This window comes from Terrapene carolina, unplaced genomic scaffold, assembly GCF_002925995.2.
Source record: "Terrapene carolina triunguis isolate 2854851 unplaced genomic scaffold, T_m_triunguis-2.0 Scaffold113, whole genome shotgun sequence".
Classification (NCBI taxonomy): Eukaryota; Metazoa; Chordata; order Testudines; family Emydidae; genus Terrapene; species Terrapene triunguis.
The window spans coordinates 21,500,186-21,521,830 of NW_020664464.1; the positions used below are offsets into that span (position 1 = coordinate 21,500,186).

Here is a 21,645-nt window from a genome sequence, read left to right on the forward strand (position 1 = left end):
CCCTATCCCCCACTTTACATATTTCACTTATCTTTTTGTTTGCAGACTCTTTGGGGCAGGGACTGGCTCAGTGGTGCCCATGTCTTGACTGAGACCCTTGGTTGTATCATAAATGATGACATACTACGTGTTTTTTGTCCACAGTGTCCCATAATAACTAGGAATTAACAGGCATGGGCCCTATCCTGATAGGTGCTGAGTATTCACAAGTCACTAAGGAAAACTGGTTGCTCAACAACCGTCAATATTAGGCTCTCTAATCATTGTAGAATGTGCTATGGCTTGAAGCTACAGACCATATTCCAATCACAGGGAGAGGTGCTTTGTCCACAGAAGCTGTGCTGTAGTAGGAGCTATAGGGAAGAGTTCTCCATACTTGGCTAGAATTGCTCATGAGGACTCCCGGTGACCACCTGCCGCAACAGCAGCAGCAGCAGCTCCCCCACCTGGGACTAGTTGTACAGTGCACTCCTCCCAGTGATGTGGTTAATGAAGGAGTGGCCTTGCCCTCAACCCTCCCCCACGAGAAGATGGCATTAACGTGGAGCAGAGGCTCCACTCGCTGTCCAGCTACACTGTGTCTGCCCCCTCCCTAAGGGATATGTGGGTGGAGACTGTGCTCTCCCATCTGTAGCCCCTACATCCAGAATGGCTACTTCCCCTGCAATTCCCCACCCAGCTGTTTCCAACATATGCGAGAGCCTCAGCCTCTGATCCCATCCACATCCTGTGGCCTCATCTAAATTTAGCCTTTGCAATATCTTCCCTCGTGATTCCTCCTTAGCTCATGAGGATGGGATAGTAATTTCAGTCCCTCTCTTTTCTCCAAATAAGAGTGAACTGGCTGGGCAGGAAGAGGAGCCAGAAGTTAACAGACATGTTTGTGGATGGCATATGTGTGGGGAGTTCTAGAACTTTAGCTTCAGTCATGTATAATCGTGTATGGGTATTAAAAATGACTCTAGTGATTAAAAATACAGTGACTATGCAAATCCCTCTGCCCTGATTGGCTAAGGGCCATTAAGAAGCTCTGCATTTGTATACTTTACAATTATTGAGAAACAGTCATACAGACATTATGCAAATCAAATCCACTCCGCTAAAGTGCAAGGAATTGCATAAATTGATAACTGAGGATTTGTCTACATATTCAGCTTAAACCTCTCCAACGCATCATCAGTGATCTACAACCCATCCTGGGCAATATCCCTCGCTTTCACAGACCTTGGGTGGCAGGGCAGTCCTCGCCCACAGACAACCTGCCAACCTTAAGCATATTCTCACCAGCAACCACACACCGCACCATAACAACTCTAACTCAGGAACCAATCCATGCAACAAACCTCAATGCCAACTCTGCCCACATACCTACACCAACAACACCATCACAGGACCTAACCAGATCAGCTACAACATCACCGGTTCATTCACCTGCACGTCCACCAATGTTATATATGCTATCATGTGCCAGCAATGCCCCTCTGCTATGTACATTGGCCAAACTGGACAGTCACTACGTAAAAGGATAAATGGACACAAGTCAGATATCAGGAATGGCAATATACAAAAACCTGTAGGAGAACACTTCAACCTCCCTGGCCACACTATAGCAGATGTAAAGGTAGCCATCTTACAGCAAAAAAACTTGAGGACCAGACTCCAAAGAGAAACTGCTGAGCTTCAGTTCATTTGCAAATTTGACACCATCAGATCAGGATTAAACAAAGACTGTGAATGGCTAGCCAACTACAGAAGCAGTTTCTCCTCCCTTGGTGTTCACACTTCAACTGGTAGCAGAGGACCTCACCCTCCCTGATTGAACTAACCTCGTTATCTCCAGACTGATTCTTGCCAGCATATTTATACCTGCCCCTGGAAATTTCCATTACATGCATCCGATGAAGTGGGCATTCACCCACGAAAGCTTAGTCTTAAAGGTGCCACAGAACTCTCTGTTGCTTTTTACAGATCCAGACTAACACGGCTACCCCTCTGATACTCTACATATGGAATTATTCCAGAATAGCTGTTTCGGAATAAATGTTCTGGAATAACTATTCCTGAATATCATGTATGAACACTCTTATTTCGTAATATACTTAATCCAATTTGGAATTGGATACTACTCATTGAAGCGCACAATGCATGACTTATTGAGACTTGTGAAACATCAAAAATTGGTTTTCAAAAGTGAAATTGAGTGAGAGGGCATGGGAAGGAAAAGAAGTAGAACCTCAAATGCCATTCAGATCTGCTGATGATTCTAGACAGTCTAAGATGGGGGAGGGACAATTAACAAAATGAACACAGTGGATGAGCATCCATAATCTTGACTAAATACTCTTTAGTGATGTGTTTAGGAAACGTCTTTTGAACATAATCCACTTTCTGGAAACACATTTTCCAAAGTAATTCAGTCAAATCAACAAAGGCCCTTTTGAAAAATTGTACCCTCTGAAAAATTAAGTGTTTGGACTAAATGTTTTAAAATAAAGTTTATTTGCGTGTTGGGATAGTGGTTGAAATGATAACTTTTACAATATCTTCAAGTATGAAACTATTGTAATACAAATGACTCGGTCTCTTTAGAATGGCTCTTTCAAAGTTTTAATTTAGTTAGTGGGAAAACAAATCAACCCAGATTGACAAGAAAACCATTAATTAATGACTTTTAGTTTTTTGTCATTTCAACAGCTGAAATAGCCAAAAGAGATGACAATAAATTATTAAAATTAGATATTTAAAGCAAAATCATATTTACAATACAATTATGGCTGTTTTAGCCTAAGTAGGTGTAAATATATCATCTTCCACTGGAAGAACTGATCTTTCAATATTAAACATCATAGAAGCCAATATTTGAAAGCAATTAATAGGGCCACTTCAAAATAGGTGGAGAAGAGACATATTTATAGCTCCTGTTTTAATGCACAGGAATAGATGGATTTGTTGTAGGATAAAATAAAAATTCTGTTCTTTTCCTAACCACCCATCTAATAAAGCAGTCAGTTGGCATCCAGGAAACACTAATATCAAGTGCAGATAATCAGTTCCTGCTGCTTGCCATTATACAATTAAAGATAAAACAAAAGGCTTCATATTCATGTTACTTTCTCATTGTTAAAGTAACTACCTTTCTTGCTTCTTATCTTTGTTACTCATTAGAGGAGCTGACAAAGCAGAGGAAACAGTAATGAAACTATAGGGATGTTTGTTGTCTGTTGAAGTTTTGGTCCTTCAGAACTCATTCCAAGATGAATCCAAGCAGGCATATTTTTCTTTGTAGGACCTGAAGGAACAAAGCCTGAATTTAAATTCCTTTAAATTAAACAGAAAAAGGTATGATTTGCATGTACTTCATTGCTCCAAAGTACTTCCTTTCAGGCTTCAGCTGATCACCCAGCTATGGAGTCTCTTTCAAGGGAGTGTTTACAGTTCTGAAAGAGTTGTGAATGGCAGCACTCAGAGAACATTTAAGAAATGACTGATGAGATTTGATGGCACTCAGGAGAGAAAACCTCCAAGTATTCATATGTAAATCCCAGATATTTGCCAGAATGTTGCTTTTAAGTACTGCCATATTTTCTTTCCAAGTGCATATGGAGTAAGTAGATGGAGGTAATGTTTCCTCTAGAGACCCAGAAACTGGTTTTAATGTGAAAGAAAAATGTCAGAGTACTAAAAGCTTTCAGGTTTTTCCTTTGTAAATAAAAGCCTCCAGGGAACTTGAATGGAAAAATTCCTTCTAAAGAGATTATCAAATTTGTTAATTCACTTAATGGTCTTTCCAGGTTAATTGGATTTTGCTAATCAGAATGTTGGCCACGTGTGTTTACCTTGATTCTAACTTCTTAAGGGCTTAAAATGGTAAACATTTAATGAAGAGAGATCTTCTCTTTTGTTCCACACACAGATACATTATAATTTAGCAGATCTCTGTTTAAATTAAAGGGAATCTGGAAGGAACAATTTTCTGTTACATTATGTGCTACATAAAGATTTTCACTATGTGTGTGTGTGTGTGTGTGTGTGTGTGTGTGTGTGTGTGTGTGTGTGTGTGTGTGTGTGTAATATATATATTACACATATATAATATAGCATTTTTATAATATATAACATTTTGTATACATAATGCATATAAAATATAGGTCACAATTATTTATATATAATCTGAAAAGAAGTATACCCTGCAACTCCCCCTCAATTCAGAGAGATCTGTTAAATTAAAAAATATTAACCTCTGACTTTAGGGGAATTGAGGAATTCTTGAACATCATCTCTCACTCCATTAACTTTCTCCGAGAAGTTTAGTATTTCACCCCACACTCTTATCCAAATCTTTAAAAACCAAAAATATTAACATGAACTTAGCGCTGTTGAAAGGTATTGACATACAAAATCTCTTATTTATCCACTGTTCAAGTCCATTGTGGTCAGAGATTGTACAGACTTTCCTATAATATCCTGACAATGTGCCTCCACACGGGGCTAGAGGGGTCACCTCTAGCAAAGGCAAGTCCCTACGCTTATCTTTCTAAAATTTCCCATCATTGCTACCACTGGTGGGTTTCCACTGATGATAGCAACAGTGAGAACTCCAACGTAAACAAGACCCCAGCAACTGTCAATGTGTTAATCACAGTGTCAACTAGATCTGATTTGCGCAGGATTAGAAGACAGAATGATTACACTGCCAGTGGGCAGGATACAGTAGGGCCTGGTCTAGGTCGACGTAGTTATGGTGCTCAGGGGGCGTGAAAAATTCACAACACTGAGTCCCATAATTAAACTGACCTAACCTCCATGGCTAGGTCAATGGAAGAATTCTTCTGTCAACTTCTTATCCACTGCTTAGGGAAGTGGATTACCCACATAGATGGAAAAAACCCTTCTGTCACTGTAGAATCGCCTATGCTACAGTGTTACAGCTGTAGTGCTGTAGCTGTGCCTCTGTAGCACCCATAATGTAAACGTGGCCTAGCACTCCCACGACTGGTGGGGGTGCAGTGTTGTTGGCACTGGTGGGAAATTTTCTGTCAAGAAGGCTAATGTAGAGATGCCAGTGTAATCTTTGGCCTCTGGATTGAGAGCAAACTCATTCTAATACAGTCCAACACTCATCCCTATTGACCATGAATGTCACCTCAGCTGGACCCCAAGTTTAAGTTTGGTCCAGGCAAAGTGTTAAGTTTCCCCTTATACTGTACATCTGGAATCCTCATTTCTTTCATTTTATTCCCAGTATTGGTATTTGTCAGAACTCAAGAGACTCCCTTTCATTGAGTCAGACCTCCTGTCTTGAGAGAAACCTGGGGCTGCTTCTTGAACGATTCTGAATAATCCTGACTCTGCCCAAGTGTTTACTCCCCTCATAGCTGATTACTGAATATGAGAACAGAGGTGAGCTGTGAATAGTAAAAATATGCACTAGAGATGTGACACATGAATTATGTGTCATATGATAACTGCACATGAATTATGCTTTAGAAAGGAATAATGATGCTTCTTACCACAACCATCTTCCTGGTTTTGAGGGAAACAGTGCAGAATCCCATAAACACATTGGCAGAACAAACATCCTTCCTGGGTCCACTCTCCATGGCCAATGGCACCGCAGCTACTGCAGGAGGAGAAAAAAGATTCCATAAACAGGAGTGCTGTGACTGAAAATTGAGTTTCCTCTTTCTCCTTCAGTGGGAGATAGTCCCTGTTTGTTGCTTACCTGATCCGTTTATCATGTTCACAGTGTCTGCCAGTAAAGTGTTTTGGACATATGCAAAAACTCCCCAGGAAACAGGTCCCTCCATTCTGACAGCAGCTTCTGTTCAGTTTTCTGGCTTGAGTCAAAAGTAGAGAGAGCAGAAAGGAAGTTATCCAAGGAACTAGACGGTCAAACAGAGAGACTTGCCATGCACAGCTAGGTCACCACTAGGAATCTGTCTGGTAAAGAGTTACCATCTGATGGCTTTTAGGTTCCAGTTCTTTGTAGAAGAAACCTGTCCAGTGGGAAGAACCCACTACAGTTGGTTGAACTTGTTTGCTCTATTTGAAAAGACTAAAATTGAAGTTGATTTCTTCCTAAATCAAGGTTTGATTATCCTCACATTCACAGAGGCCATGATGCCTGCAGCCATATGAGCAGTATGCATGGTGTGTACCATTGTCAGGGGCAGAGCCAGCCCCACAGCAGTGGTGAGGAGGAACAGCACTGGCTGCCCCATTATTCTTTAAAATTTGGCCCCACAACCCTCAGCCATGACGGAGGAGCACCAGAGCCAAAACCAATAGAATTGCGACCTGGCACACGGGGGTTGCAGCGCTGCTGCTCAGGTTATGACAAATGGGCCATGGGGCCAAACATGAGCGTCGCTGTGACTTCCATGCACCAGGTCTCGATGTCACTCCCAAGTCTGATCCCACTACTTCCCTGTGATGACAGAGGGCAGTGGGTGCCAAACCTGAATGGGCAGTGCGGTGACTAGTGCTACTCCTCGTCATTGCTGTGGGGCTAGCTCCTGTGTCACGGCAACCCCTCCCACCTGCTGGAGCCTTGCCCCGCCCACAGGATTCACTCAGCGACAGCCCCAAGACCTGCTCAGGGAGCTGCAGTGAGTGCCTGTGTTGGGGAGCTGTCTGGGAGAGGTACAGCAAGGAGCCATGGGTGGAAAGTGGACATGAGGGGATTTTACTTAGGGCCCAGTGATGGGTCTTGGTGGGTGACTTTGTTTTGTTTCCTTGTTCTGGATGGGAGTCTTGTTGAAGAAGAAACTTTGGCCTGGAACCCCCAGAGGTACCTTGCATTGTGCCTATCATCTGAAAAAATTTGGGGGTGTCTCTTCACAGACATGGTACCTTTTAGAGCCCAGTTTTGCCTGCTCTGTGGCTAGTAGAGGACTTCAGTCTCCAGAGGTGTTAATCTAGTACCTTTCACAAACACTTAACTTGCTTAAAATAGAGGAAGTGTTTCAAAACATTTGCATCTGTTGGTAAGATATTTACATGTGAATTATTGAGAATATAAAAGAGTTTGGTTGACAGAGAGAATATGGACTGTGCCAAATTACAACAGAATGCTAGAGATCTTTCATGGAAAAAAAGTACAGAAGTGTAGATCAGATAGCTCTGATAGGACTGGATTCCAAAATGAAATAACAGAGGTAGGAAGATATTACACAGATTTTAAGATCTAAAATGTGTGTTAGTACAGAGATTATATAAGGGCTTCTGAAATATGCTGGGTTAAAACAATGGAGACTAAGTCCTGTTTATCTACAGAACAGGGTATAGCACAGGCAACACCCACTAATATGCATCAAGCCTGACCTCTGAAGAGTTCTTTATAGTATGTTTTCCATTAAAGAGGTGGGGAAGTATAAGAATAATTACAAGAACGTGCTCTCTGAATCATGGCAATAGCTTTCAGCACAGCTCCCTCGATATTCACATAATGAAGAGTATTTTCATATTTAGATAGTGTGTGGGGGTCTTTTTTTAGTTGCCTTAATAACAATCAAACCAAAGCAAACATTTCTGGGAAGAACAGAATTCATAAGAAGATTTAATGTGAGTTGCAATGGCTCTCATATGCCAGAGAAGCACTTATTTCTGAATTCTTCTCACTTCTCAGATTTGTACACTTCAAGCATGGCCCCATGCAGAGGGGCATATCTATTTTCATGGAGCAGTTCTAACTGTGTGATGTGAATTTTATGACTGACTGTTGTGCATACATAAGCTACATCATGTGCAGCATTCTTAAATTATTCATTATTTGTATTAGTGTAATGGCTCAGAGCCCCAGTCATGGACCAGGACCCCGTTGTGCTAGGCCTTTTACAAACACAGAACAAATCAATTAAGAGTTATATCATACAGTTCAAGCTTCTCTATTTTTAACCTGGAAACATGAGATTTTGCAAGGCAGATCAGATTACTGATCCACCTAGTGTGGTATCCTCTGTCTGGTAATGAGAATTGCTGATGTTTCAGAGAACAAAGTCTTGCCTGCTTCCGTAGTGCACCTAAGCAGTTTTGAAGTGCTGTACTGTACATTAGAGAGATTCCTTCTCAGCCCCGTAGTTCATGCCCAGAAGTGTGCAAAATGATTCTTTATCTTGGAATTTATAATTGCATATGCATGCTAAGTTACACTGTTACGCAGCCTCTTTAAAAAAAATTTAGCTACAGTGCCTGACTAGATTATATGCTGTGCTACTGAGGCTATGTCTACACTGCACTTATATCGTTAAAACTTTTGTCACTCAGGGGTGTGAAAAAACACCTCCCACCCCCACCCCGAAGGACAAAAGTTTTAATGACAAAAAGCACCAGTGATTTGTCAGTGGGAGATGCTCTCCTGGTGACAAAGCTACCACCCATCCTCGAGGGTAGTTGTATTTTGTCGGCAGGAGAGCTCTCTTCCAGCGACAGGGAGTGGCTGCCCTGCATGCCTTACAGCAGCAAGGCTTTAGCGGCACGGCTGTGCCACTATAAGTTGTGCAGTGTAGACATAGCCTAAGTAATGCAATTGAGGACAAAGGTCTGGACATCACTGGAGCCTGCAGTTCTTCAATTAAGGTTTCTTTAGTTATTGTAAAAAAAATAGTTCAATTTGGATCATGTATACAGTGAAGTTTGACTCTTCTCCCCTTCCCCCCACTTCTAGGATGCAAATATAATAACTGTGAGCATAGAAAAGAATATTTTTTTGATCATGTACCAATCAGTATTTAAGTGGCAACAAAACCCTAATGGCATGCTCCCATCAAAAGAGATGATTTCAGCCAACTTTCTCAACTTCCCCTTCATCTGTTTGCAACCAGCAAAAGTCAAAATGAGGTGTATGATGTATCACCTTTAACCCTTTCCATCAGTTACAGCATTAGTGCTGAAATGGACTAGCAGCATTTCATGATTATCCATAGGGCTACATTTTCCAAGTGTCACAGCATATTTTGATGGGATTTTGGGTGGCTAAATGCCATACAACACTTTGACAAGTTACAGATCGAGGTCAGATTTATACAGTATTGCCAAGTCTGAGTATTTAAAAATCAGAAGTGTCACACCAAAAACATCATGAGTAGCATACAAATCAGAAGATTTAAAAAACAAAATAGGTTACTTTTATTTGCCTTCTCATTTCTAAGGCATAGAGTTGGCCACATGGTTTATATTTAATTTTCACCTGTGGGTAGCTCTACTTTTTAAAAGAACTCTAATCTGTTGTACAATTTTCTGTTTTCAAGACAGCATTTAATCAGATCATAAACCAGAATTTTGAGTGTTTCCCACTTTCTGGGCACTTGTCTGCTATTCATTTATTCTGTGTAACTGCTTAAGATTTTAGAGCCAATTTTTAAATGTGGCCACATGCAGCAAGGTCCATCTGCAAAAATATGTATATACACTCCTTATGTGTGCAAAAACATGCATTTCAAAAGGTGTATCTTGAGTGCATATGGGATGAATGCACAACATAATCCATGGAATTTACTGTAGAATCCATATCTTCCTGCAGAATTTAGATTCAATTTCTATTAAATACAAAGGGTCTTTCATGCAAGTATATATTTCTATATACAATGACACAGGTTATTCATACAAACATCACTGGGTATGCAAATACAGAGTTGTGTGCATCCAACAGGTGGGCACAGAAGTGTAGCCCTTGATTTTTTTAATATAACAAAGTCAGGTTATTATGCAATGGTGCCTGCGTGAAAGGGTTTTTCCTTGAGAAGGTAGTTCACATTGGACATGAAAAACCTGTTGCCTCTCAATACAATGATTAACTTACCATCTGTAAGCCCAATGAAAGGTAAGACTTCAGAGGGGTTCCTCCTTCTCCTCTCAGAATTGAGATTATTTATATCATTAAAGATGGTTAAGGAAGTGTTTGGATTTTTCTGGTCTGGGTTATCATCACAGTTCTCCCCCTCACAGCCTTTAAATATATATATTAAAAAAACAACAACAAAAATTTAGGTCAAACTCTCAGTGATGGCTAAACTGTAGATTTAGCTTTGATAGCTGCAATAGATGGTGTTCAGATAAAGTTCCCATGGAAGTTTGAAGTGGTGGTGAAGATATTATCCCATCGTGGTATGGAAGCTGGTCAGTATTTTATGTACCTTTGTCTGTTTGTTTTTCTGCTTCAGGGCCTGATCTAATTCTCATTGCCTGCTCTCAGTGAGAAGTTGGACAGGTAAAAAGGTTTTTTGAAATGTTCTGAAATATCTTGCTGAAGCTTAGCAGTATGTATTACAATAGTATCAAGCAGCTCCTAACTAGGGATCCAGGCCTACTGTGCTAGCCACTGTACACACATTGTTAAAAGTTGCCCCAAAAAACTGATATCCTGAGACAACAATTCTGTCCTCAGTTGTGTTTAGAGTGGAACTGGCAACTGATTCAGGGTGCAGTGTTAATGGAAGACCCCAATCCTGTAAACAATCTGGTATATGCTTAATGTTACTCACATGAATAGAAGCATTTAGGATTATTCACATATGTAGGTGTTTGCAGGGTGAGGGTAAAAGCAGTATTTGTTTTGTATGCTAGCTATTTACAAGTAAAAGTATTCAAAGTGCACAGAAAAATACATTTTTTTGTTAAGAAAACCAGCAAAAGCAAAACGGGGGTTGGAAGGGGGAGAGAAGGAGTTCTCTTACCATTTCCAAATTGGATTACTTGTAAAGATAGTGCCAAGCTTAAAAGACACCTAAAACACAAAATGATACATATAAGGGAATGCTGATCTCACTAAAAAGACGTTAAATTATACCATCAAAGGAGCAATAAACCTAGCATTTATTATGCTCAACAATCCTGGAGCAATATAGGGTTTGAGGAAGGGAAATCAACACCTACTTACTACTACATTGATGAGTACAAAAGACAATGATAGCTATAGAGAAAGATAAAATTGAAGTTAAGGATCTTAAATATAAGATTTTATAAAATGTCAATACACTTCACTAGAATGAATGAACACTGGCATTTTCCAGACTGACTCTATGTATATAAAGTAGCATTAGCTTACCTAATAAGCAGCATTTTTCCTCAGGTCAGTCTGTATTTCTTTCCTTTCCTTACACCTGAAATCCCTCTGATGTATTTTTCACACCACAGTCCATAGAATGAAGAACTCTTTCTGACAGAAGGCAGACTAAAGCTACTCCCTGCACACCTCAGCTCACAGGGTAATGCTTATCCCCCTGAGCTTTAACACTGAGTTGACACTGTATGTATTCCCTGGCTCCCTGCAGCAGGTCACTTACAATTAGCACCTTCCTACTCTCTCCTCCCACCTCCTCACTTGACCTCTTCTCATTAACTCAGCAATTTGCCAAGAGGCCAGAGGGATGATGTTATACAGGCCCCATTATGGGGTGGCCTTGGGGCACCATAGTTAAGGTTGAACTAACTGAGCTTTCAGTTAAAAGCTAATTTTCAAAGTGCTCTAATATCCACATGCACACTCAGATTGTCTTGAAAATTTCTGTGCATCATCAGGATGCAGGATGATAGGGTGCAAATTTGGAATCTTTTGATCAAGATATAGAGCCCAGAAAAAATTAAAATGAGTCCGGAACCAGCAAAGGGACCATATTTGGAGTTTTTGTATGTTAGTTTTTGTGTAATATGCTACCTTGTTTGGGGCCTTTTAAATATTATATACAATATTTTAATGGTTGGCAATTTATTATTTAACTGTGCAGTCCGATAAGGACCTTGACAGATAAGGGACAGATCTTAGTGCTACAATAATAATGTATTATTTATTAGATTATAAAATGTGCATATCCCTAAATAAGTGCTTGTCTATATGCAGAGTGTCATGGGTTTAACTTAAGATGTGATTTTAAACAGATCTGAAGAAGTGAGGTTCTTACCCACGAAAGCTTATGCTCCCAATACTTCTGTTAGTCTTAAGGGTGCCACAGGACCCTCTGTTGCTTTAAACAGATTAGTTACTCTTGTGCAAAAGGCCATGTAGACACACTTGTTTCTGTTTAAACCATGCTTTATTTTGGTTTAGTTTAAGGAATAGGTTTGAATGAAACTGAAATAATTCCACACAGGGATTTGCACCAGTTTGACTAAATGAGTGCAAGCGTGTTTGCAGAAGACCCTCCATGCTCTATATTAGTGGAGGCCTGTTGCACTTATTGGGTGTATACCTATCTTGAAGTGGTTTCCTGTTATTTCAGCTGCAGTATTGCCAACCGAAGCATTTATCATTCATGAATTCAGACCCCAATATTGAGAGATTTGCTTTAAAAATCATATGATTTTAAACAGTAATAAATTTGGAACTCTTTTTTGCTTTCTGGTGTTTGAGCTTTCAAGGTTCATATTTTCCAACTTTTCTCTGCAACAACAAAGGCTAGAAACGTAATTTGTATTAAATGAAGGCTAAAATTCTCACGTTATCCAGGAGCGTAGGCTTTAACAAAAATCACAAACATCATGAGGTGTGCAGTAAAATTGCAAGAAGTAGAAACTCTGCAACTGTGCCTCAGAAATAAACCAAACATTCTGAATTTTCCATTTCAAGTAAGTTAGTTAATATTAACGGGGCCATTGAATTTCTGTTAAAAACAGGAGCTGGTGTGACAGTCTTGTCCAGTTTGTTTTTGCCTTCAGAGTTCACTGGTGAAAGAGAACCTATGTAAAGGTATAATAAGGAAGGAGAAATTTACAGTACTCACTAATCTCACAAAGCAATTCATTTTTCTTGTAATGATTCCCTCCCTAATTGACTCCCAAAATTGATCCTCTCTCTCACCATGATCCTGCTCTCTCACACACATACAAGTGGCCTATAAACAATGATCTTCATTAGCTTTCTGCATTTAAAAAAAAGAAGTTTACAGCCTAAGGAGAGTCAAAGACTTGCAAATTGAAGTAGTATTTATTTCCATGAACTTTGACTCAGGATAATGATGGTAAATAATAATTAGTACCTGATATTTATAGATCTCAAACTATGGGCCACTTATGTGAGTGGTTCCATTCATTTCAATGGGATTAATCATCACAGATAAGGTGAACAGTCTCCTGCAAAGACTTAAGCACATGCTTAACTTTTCATACAGAGGAGTTCAACAGTGCGTATAAAGTTAAGCATGTTCATGAGGCCATGTCTACGTTACGGGCACTACAGTGTCAGGGCATAGCTACTGCACCATAGCTATGCCGCTGTAATCTCATGGTGTACGCATAGGAAAGGTTTTTTCCGTCTCTGTAGAAACTCTGTCTCCCCAAGCAATGGTAGCTTAGTTGACAGAAGCATTCTTCCATCGAATTAGCTGCGTCTCCACCCAGGGTTAGGTCAGCATAGTTACGGCGCTCAGGGGTGTAGATTTTTCACACCTCTGAGCACCAAAGCTATGTTGGCCTAAGTTTTAAGTGTAGACCAGAACTCAGTCTTTGCAGCACTATGTCAATGAGGGGGTGATTTTTTACTGAAGTAATTATACCAGTACAAGCCCTAATATGGGCACAATTAGATCAGTATTAAGCTATTTTATATTAGAATAGCTTGTTTCCCTTCCTGTACTGAAATAAACTGTACCAGTATAAAACACATTTATACTGAAATAACTCCTTGATGGTACAACTTTCTAATGTTAGAGAAGGTCTGAGGGCTTGTCTACACTTAAAACACTACAGTGGCACAGCTTCCCCATTGCAGCTGCACTGCTGTAGCGCTTCAGTGTAGACACTACCACGCTGATAGGAGGGATTCTCCCTTTGGCATAGGTAATCCACCTTCCTGAAAGGTGTAGCTTGGTTGACCGAAGAATTCTTCAGTTGACCTAGCACTGGACTTTAGGTTGGTTTAACTATTCAGCTCAGGGGTATGGATTTTCCACACCCCTGACTGACATAGTTAAACCGACCTAGTTTTCTAGTGTAACCTGGCTTCTGAGTCCCTTTTTTTGTGGTTTAACTTAATGCATTTTAGAAGTAGATTAAACTAAACCACACAAAAGGCATTTTGAGTGCAGAATAAGAGCATACACACGGGAAGCTAGTGGCGGAATTCTGCAATAGCTTATTCTGGGCTATTTCCCCATGTAGACAAGCCCTGAATCTCCTACTCTTGAAGATGCAAAATAATTATGTAGTGACCATCACAAGCCCTCAACAACATATAGTTAATGGAATGGTTAATGTGAAGTGGTTGTGGTTAGCTAATGAATAAACTTTGACTGTTCCAGATATTTATTACATAGATGAAACTTTTTTTTTTTTTTTTGTATTTTCTCTTCTTTTGTTTGTAGCTTAAGTTTGCTAAGATCAGTGCCAGAAGGTTATTCATTTTTGGCCAATTGATCAGACATTGTTTTCAGATATCTACATTTATTATAAAGCTTAATAAAAATAAAATTGAAAAACTTCACTGATGGATTTGTTGGAGATGCTGCTGATGATGTTAGAATGAAAAATGCATCTCCTTGTTTTCTCTTCTGAATTATGTTACATTTGATTTTAAATGCAGCAACATGGTGAAAGCTGACATTTCTGGAGGGGTTCAGTACAATTTAGCAGCTCGTTAAAAGCTAATAGCTCTAAGGTGTGCCTGGGACTAGCAAGACAATTAGCACCAGGAACCCTTGACTTTGCTATTGTTGGGGTCTATTATCATGTTGCCATTTGCTTGGTTGTATGAAACCAGTGTGGTTTCTCAGAGGCATAGATTAAATCTCAAGAGAATTACATTACAATAGTTAACTCATTCATTATTATTTCAGCTCCATCAGTATGAATTAACAGATTCCCTTAATGCACTTGCTTTTTAAATGAGTTTTACTGCTTAAGAAAGTATTTAATCTTCCCCCTCCTTTTTAGTGTGGATTTATTACCAAGGACACTATCAATTCAGTGTATTGCTATGGAATAGCAGCCTAATAGCAATGTAAATGTAAACTCTATTAGCTGCATTATAATCATAAACTTTGCATGCTGTACCCAGTTATTTGCATGAAAGCATAGTGTATAAAGGAAGTTTAGTGGAACATGTTCTGAATATGTCAACTGGTGTCTAGAGAATCATAAGACATGCCCCTGCTTACAGAACACAAAAAGATCAAGCTATTGAAGGATGATCTTATGACTGAATTTTAGGAAATTTGGGTTCTGTCCTTGGCTCTGATACAGATTTCTACTTTGACATTGGACAAGTTACTTCACTTTTCTGTACCTCAGTTTCCCATCTGTAAAACTTGGATAAAAATGCTTGCTTGCCTCACAGTGGTATTGTGAAGTGTCATTAATGTATGTGAAGTGATGTGCATCGTTAGAGAAATCTATAAATTAACAGTAGCTGGCAAATAAGTTGTATAAATCAGTGGTTCAAAAAACTTTTGTACTGGTGACCCCTTTCACATAGCAAGCCTCTGTGTGCGACCTCCCCCCCCTTATAAAAATCTAGCTCATAAGCTGTTTAGGTCTCTTAAATTTACCTTTTCGAAAAGCTGGTAAACCCCATTCACTTTCTCTGGGAGAGCCGATGTTTACCAGCGATTTAAATATCAGTTGATGCTTTATGGACAATGCAAATTCAAGCAAAAATTAATTGAATATTTACTAATCATTGATCAGAATAATAAATATACTAGTCAAGTTCCAATGGAAGGTATAAATGTCTTGTTTTTCAAAAGCTGACTGTGCTACAGAGAGGTCATGTACGGACCAGACAAAAAATAAAATGAGTGAACTTCCTGCTAATGAAATTCAGGAAATTGAGCAGGAAACATTGCCCAAAGACCACTGGGATAGGGCTCAATTATGCCTCTGCAGAAACAGAGGGGAGGAGAGAAGGGCACATCATATTAGCAATGGTGCCTTGGAGGCATATCTTTTACAGGTATAATGCCTCCTGTGGGCTGATGGAGCACAGTGCAAAGTAGGGAGGGCACTATGCCTTTAAAAGTAGTAGCAAGCCCAACATACAGTACAACCATTCCAGTGTGTAGAGAAGGGGGGAAGCTTGTGGCCACCCAGAAATGTTTTGTTACATGGAGGGCTTGATCTTTAAAGGAAAATCAGGCTTAGCACCCATCTGAGTTTTCCTCCCAGGTTATTGGACTTGTAGTACAGCGATCAGGTAACTCGCTATAAATTGGGACCAAAGCCTGCTGGGAAGAGGGAAGCAGTGCTACCTGGTGGAGAGGGAAAAGGGGGTGAAATTCTATAGGGACCAGGGCTTGGGCAATCTCTTGTTGAGAGAGAATCAGGGAATAAGCACAGGAAAGGCTCAGCTGAAGCCATGTGAGAAGGCCTGGAAGAAGAACTGGGGAAAGAGCAGCAGCACATTGGCAGGGGTTTACTTGGACTAGAGGTAGTGGGTGTCCTCAGATGGTGAGGTGGATGTGCTAAGCTGCACCTCTCTCTCTCCCTCTCTCTCTCTCTGGGGCTAGTCAATGCTGTACCCATCACTAGCCCACTCCACAATATGGGGAGAGAAATTGTACCTGGTCCTTGTGACAGTGTGTACTCCCTCCCCACTCTAGTAAACTCACAATGGAGTGGCATAATTTAGCCTGTAGCATTAGGAACCTTCTAGTTATTCACCGTTGGGTTCTACTTTACTAATTGCCTTTTAAAGTAAGTGAGTCAATGAGTCATAGTCACTTTACAAAGCAATTAAAAAGGATTAGAGTGTCCTAAAGAGGCAGATTATGTCAGAACATTATATTATATTACTTTCCTTATTACTGCACCATCATGGGGAGTACTACATTAATTAAAAGTTGTAGTTTCCTCTTTAATTAAAATTAGTTTCTAAAGGTGAACTGTAAAACTTTTGGGAGGAAGAAAAGGAGGAAGGAAAAGAAGAAATGAAGGCATTATATAAAGTCGTTAACTCTTACATCTATCACCTACGTCACTGAGTCTTTTTTGTGTGTGTAGTCTTTCACTATAAAACTTTACCCACAGATCACAGTTGTTAAAAATTGAGTTAGTTGACATGATGCTGACCACAACTTTGTGTATAGACCAGGAAAAGTCATGTTCCATATCATGTCAGCTAATTGTGATTAAACCCTAACGGTCTGTGTTGGTTGAAAAATCATGCACAACATCATGTCAGCTAACTTGATTCTTCACAGTCGTGTTCAAACAATGTAAAATATTACAGTGTAGGCCCCTCCATCCTAACTGGGTGTATTTTGCATTAGAGAAGTGTACCACAAGTCACTGAAGCAAGTGCCACTTTCTCCAAAGACAGGTTTCAGAGTAGCAGCCGTGTTAGTCTGTATCCGCAAAAAGAACAGGAGTACTTGTGGCACCTTGGAGACTAACAAATTTCAAAATTTGTTAGTCTCTAAGGTGCCACAAGTACTCCTGTTCTTTTCTCCGAAGAGATGCCAGGATGAATGCTCAACTCTCACTCCGGAAAACAATCTGGATGTATCCGAGGCAGTTGCAGCAAAGCAACAGAGGGAGCCTCAGCAGCACATGCGGGAGCCAGGGACTGATACCAGCACGGATAGAGTTCTTGTCGCAATAGTCATGCCCCTCCCGGTTATCTCTGGGAAGTCTGCTTCATTCAGTTCTTGTGGCTGATGTTCACCAGGTTTTGAGACTGGGCCACAGCCAAACACAGCCACTGAGTTTTAGTCTCATCTTGGGCTGAGAGGAAGGATATATATCTGAATGGCAAGTCTGATATTCAGTCGTTCCAAAGAACAGATCTGAGCCTGCAAACTCACATGAGGAGTCCTACTGAAGCCAATAGAAACCCTTGTGTGAGTGAGAACTGCTCATGTGACTAAGGACTTGCTAGAGGTGGCTTGTTCCAACACACATTTTGCCTCTACCTGTTACAGCTTGCTGTGTAAGGACTGCACTGGATTGGGCTGGACTAAGAAGTAATTTGCTATTGGCTAGTCTGACACGAGTCTTCAAATCAAATCAAACAATGTGGAATCTTTGAAAAGAGAGTGACCCGAGACTGACATGGTTTCATAGAAGTTTTACGTTATTGTCATTGGAGCTGGCGACATAGGGCTTTGGCAGGCATCCTGGCTCATATGACTGGCAAAGAGCTATGGAGACCTTCTGGTTTTAGGTCACGGGACAGTGACTGAAGTGTTGTATCATCTTTGGGTTGGTTTTTTTTGTATCATTCCTTAGTGGGCAGGTGTCCCTATCACCAAGCCAGAAGCCAAGATGGCCCAGGGTATTCTTATTGCCAGCCTCAGAATAGAGGCTAAAGACTAAATGGATGTGGAAATGAAGGTACCCTTTTGTGCCGATGGGTTGTTCACTCAGGGTTTAAGAATATCGACAGTGTGGCATGGAAACTTGGAGGGCTGCTGTCCATGCTTTAACTTTTCTATGGAGAAAGAACTTTATTTTTCAGGCTTCTCAAGTCCACACCTTCATAAGCACTAAATTTACCTTTTAAAAAGAGACCGATCAAGATTTTCATAGTGATTCTGGGTGATTCATTTGTCGGGTGCTCAACTTGAGATTCCTTAAAAGGTCCTTTACTTACAGAAAGTACGTAGCACCTCAGCATCCTCTGACTATCAGCACCCTTCTAAAGGTATTTCAAGTTGGCCACCCAAAAATGGAGGCATCCAGAATGACTAGTCACTTCTGAAAATCTTGGCCATTAGTGCAAATAAATATTTAAAAGATGTAGCGGCTGGTCAGCTAGCCTGTGAACATTGTGCGACAACCATTTATTTCCTCCCATACCTTGAAATTGGAAAATGGGCTGATTATTCAGTAATGCATCTCCTCTACTAACAGGTGTACGCTCTGGCTGTGACTAAGTTTATGGGCCAATCAAGTGATTTTGAGTCAGCTGCTCTAACTAGCACTGGTTGAAAATTTTCCAGCAAAACTTTTTCCAATGGAAGATTGGCTTTTCAATTAACTCTCCCCCCCATCCCACCCCAAGTGTCTCCTTTCCTCAAAACTGTTCAATTTTCTGACCAAAAACTGAAGTTGGGCATTGGGGCTTTGGTGAGAAGCTGAAATTTTCCACGTTAAAAAATAAATAAATCAACTTTCCAGTTAGCTCTAGGACTAACCAATGTAGCACAGAAGCAACTCCAGTCCCCTCAATGAGACTGATGTGGGGTGACTGCTCCCCTCTGTAAATGTGAGTCTGACCAAATAGAGTAACCTTTAGTCTAGTGGTAGCAAACTCAACAGTTCCAAGTAGCTGCGGGAGAAACAATCTGGATAAAATAAGAACCTTTACCTCCACATTTGAGTGCAAAGCCAAATCCTTTGTGTGAGATTCAGGAAACATTTTACTAACTCTTTTTGTAAATCACTTCTTGGTCTGGCCACACTCTGAGCTTTCTGGTTCCATGCTGAGCCTGACTTGTGACTCTGAATGCTCTCCTGGCTGACATTGCAATGGTGGAAGCTGTGTGCTGGCAAAAGTGCTATCTGTAAAATTTTCTAGCGTAGGTATGGCCCAGATGGACCCAAGTCTGTCTTAACTCATTTGTACTGAGGAGCTGGAGACTTTTATTTGCATTCCCTTGAGCTTGAGTTTAATGAAGTTATAAAAAAGGAGATCAAGGTCAGCTTAATTATAAGAATAATTTGTGGTGTCCATAACCTATTTGTAAAGGACGATGGTTTAGTTGGCTGCATAAAACAGGCTCTGCCCAGTGATAACTGCTTCCTGATTTAATCCATTTAGCATGAAAATAATTGGGGTGAGTGAACTGGCTTGGCAAAAGATAATAAACAATGAAAATTTTCACTCAGTTCCCCAAACAGATGCCTACATTGAGTCTTCTTTGCAGATTCAGTTTGGATCAATGTGTATAAGTCCCCATATATCTTCTAAATGTATAAATCATGGTGGGTTTATTTAGCTGCTTTGCACAGAACTGTCCCAAGGGCTCCGTGTCTGTCATGGAGGTCGCGGAAGTCACAGATTCTGTAACTTTCCACAACCTCCGTGACTTCTGCAGTGGCCAGTGTGGCTGACCCCAGGGCCGTCCAAGCAGCTGGCTCCAGTGCCAGCTGCTCAGATGGCCCTAGGGACAGCCACACTGGCCGCTGTTGGAGCGGCTCTGCAGCCGGCCACTGCTGGAGAGGCTTTGCAGCCAGTCGCTGTGGCTCAGGCGTCCCCGGGCCAGCCACATCGGCCGCTGTTCAGGCGGCCCCAGCAGCGTCCTTGGCCCTGCAGCCCCAGGCAGCTGGTGCCGTGGGCCCCAGGTGCCCCTCGCCCTGGATGCACCCGCCGCAGTGCCCCCTCCTCATCCACAGTCCTATCCCCCTCCCAAGATTTAGTCACAGGTATAAGCCGAGGACAGGTCACGGCCATGAATTTTTGTTTATTGCCCGTGACCTGTCCGTGACTTTCACTCTAAATACCCATGACTAAAAAGTAGTCTTATTAATAATATTATTGTCCCATAAAACAGTGTCTGGAAAATAACTAACTGCGTAAGCATAGCGATTAGAACTGTGCAATTTGGTTTTGTTACCTACCCAAAACTGTTGCCAAGCTCACTAAGGGTCTGTCTACACTGGCAGAGTTACAGCACCGGCAATTACAGGACTGATCAGAGAGCGCTGAAGGGAAACTGCTGCACTTGCAGTGGTATTTGGAGTGGTGCACTCTGGGCAGCTATCCCACAGAGCATCTCTTCTTCTTCTGCTGCTAAGCGTTGTGGGAAGATGGAGGGGGTCGCAGGGCATCCTGGGTCCTATCCCAAAGCCCCGTGATGCATTGCTTTGCATCCCAGCAATCCCTGTGCTTCTGTCCACATTCGGCGTCATCTTTCAACGGCAGCTCGTGGGCACAGAACCGGAGTGGCGGTTTGCCTCCCGCGCCTTGTGGTAGGTGTTCCGCAGCTCCTTCACTTTGACCGTGCACTGCAATGTGTCCTGGTCATGGCCCCTTTCTGTCATGCATCATGAAATCTGTCCGTAGGTATCATAATTTCTACGGCTGGAGCGCAGCTGGGACTGGACAGCCTCCTCTCCCCAAATGCTGATGAAGTCCAGCAGCTCGGCATTGCTCCAAGTCGGGGATCGCCTGGTGCATGGAGCAGGTATGGCCACCTGGAAAGATGCGCTGAGACCACTGCACGCATCACCGAGCAAACAGGAAGGGGACTTTCAAAATTCTCAAGGAATTTAAGGGGTGGGGATGATTGTTAGTCACCTGAGGGCAGGGCAGTAGAGTTCAAACCGATGACCAGAGAGGCAAGAACAAGCATTGTGGGACACCTCCCGGAGGCCAATCTCAGCGCTGTAATCGACCAGGGTGTCTACACTGGCACCGTGGCGCTGTACGCCTGGTGCAGAAAGCTCTACGCCTCTCGTTAGGCTTTTACAGCGCTGTAGCTGCGCAGTTTCTGCACACTAAGTGGCTTGGCAGTGTGTACACCTCGGGAGTTACAGTGCAGAAAACTGCTTTACTGTGCAGAAACTTGCCAGTGTAGACAAGGCCTACATTTTTTCAAATGTTTTTGCAAGGCCTGGGCTAACTTTTGACTGTGCTTGGGCTGATTTGTGCTTTTCAAGGGCTGGGGGGCGAGAAGGAGAGGAGCTTGCTAAAGTAGGTGGTTTTAGATTGATTCAGCTGAGGGGTGGGGAATGCCAGGTGGAGTGGTCATAGCTGATGTTTGCTTGGAGTTTGGG

The 21,645-nt window shown here is 41.5% G+C and overlaps 1 protein-coding gene across 1 annotated transcript in view; it reads right to left on the reverse strand.

Annotated features, from left to right (window-relative positions):
* Positions 1-3,161: 3,161 nt before the first annotated feature.
* The window catches only part of LOC112112877 (cryptic protein-like), a 30,469-nt gene continuing 11,985 nt past the window's right edge, over positions 3,162-21,645 (reverse strand). Inside the window, exons 3-8 of the mRNA XM_029911697.1 lie at positions 12,821-12,854; positions 10,674-10,755; positions 9,800-9,946; positions 5,723-5,837; positions 5,511-5,620; positions 3,162-3,289 (exon numbers count right to left, since the gene is read on the reverse strand). Of these exons, the coding sequence (XP_029767557.1) occupies positions 3,162-3,289; positions 5,511-5,620; positions 5,723-5,837; positions 9,800-9,946; positions 10,674-10,755; positions 12,821-12,854 (616 nt within the window). The remainder of the gene's footprint in view (positions 3,290-5,510; positions 5,621-5,722; positions 5,838-9,799; positions 9,947-10,673; positions 10,756-12,820; positions 12,855-21,645) is intronic.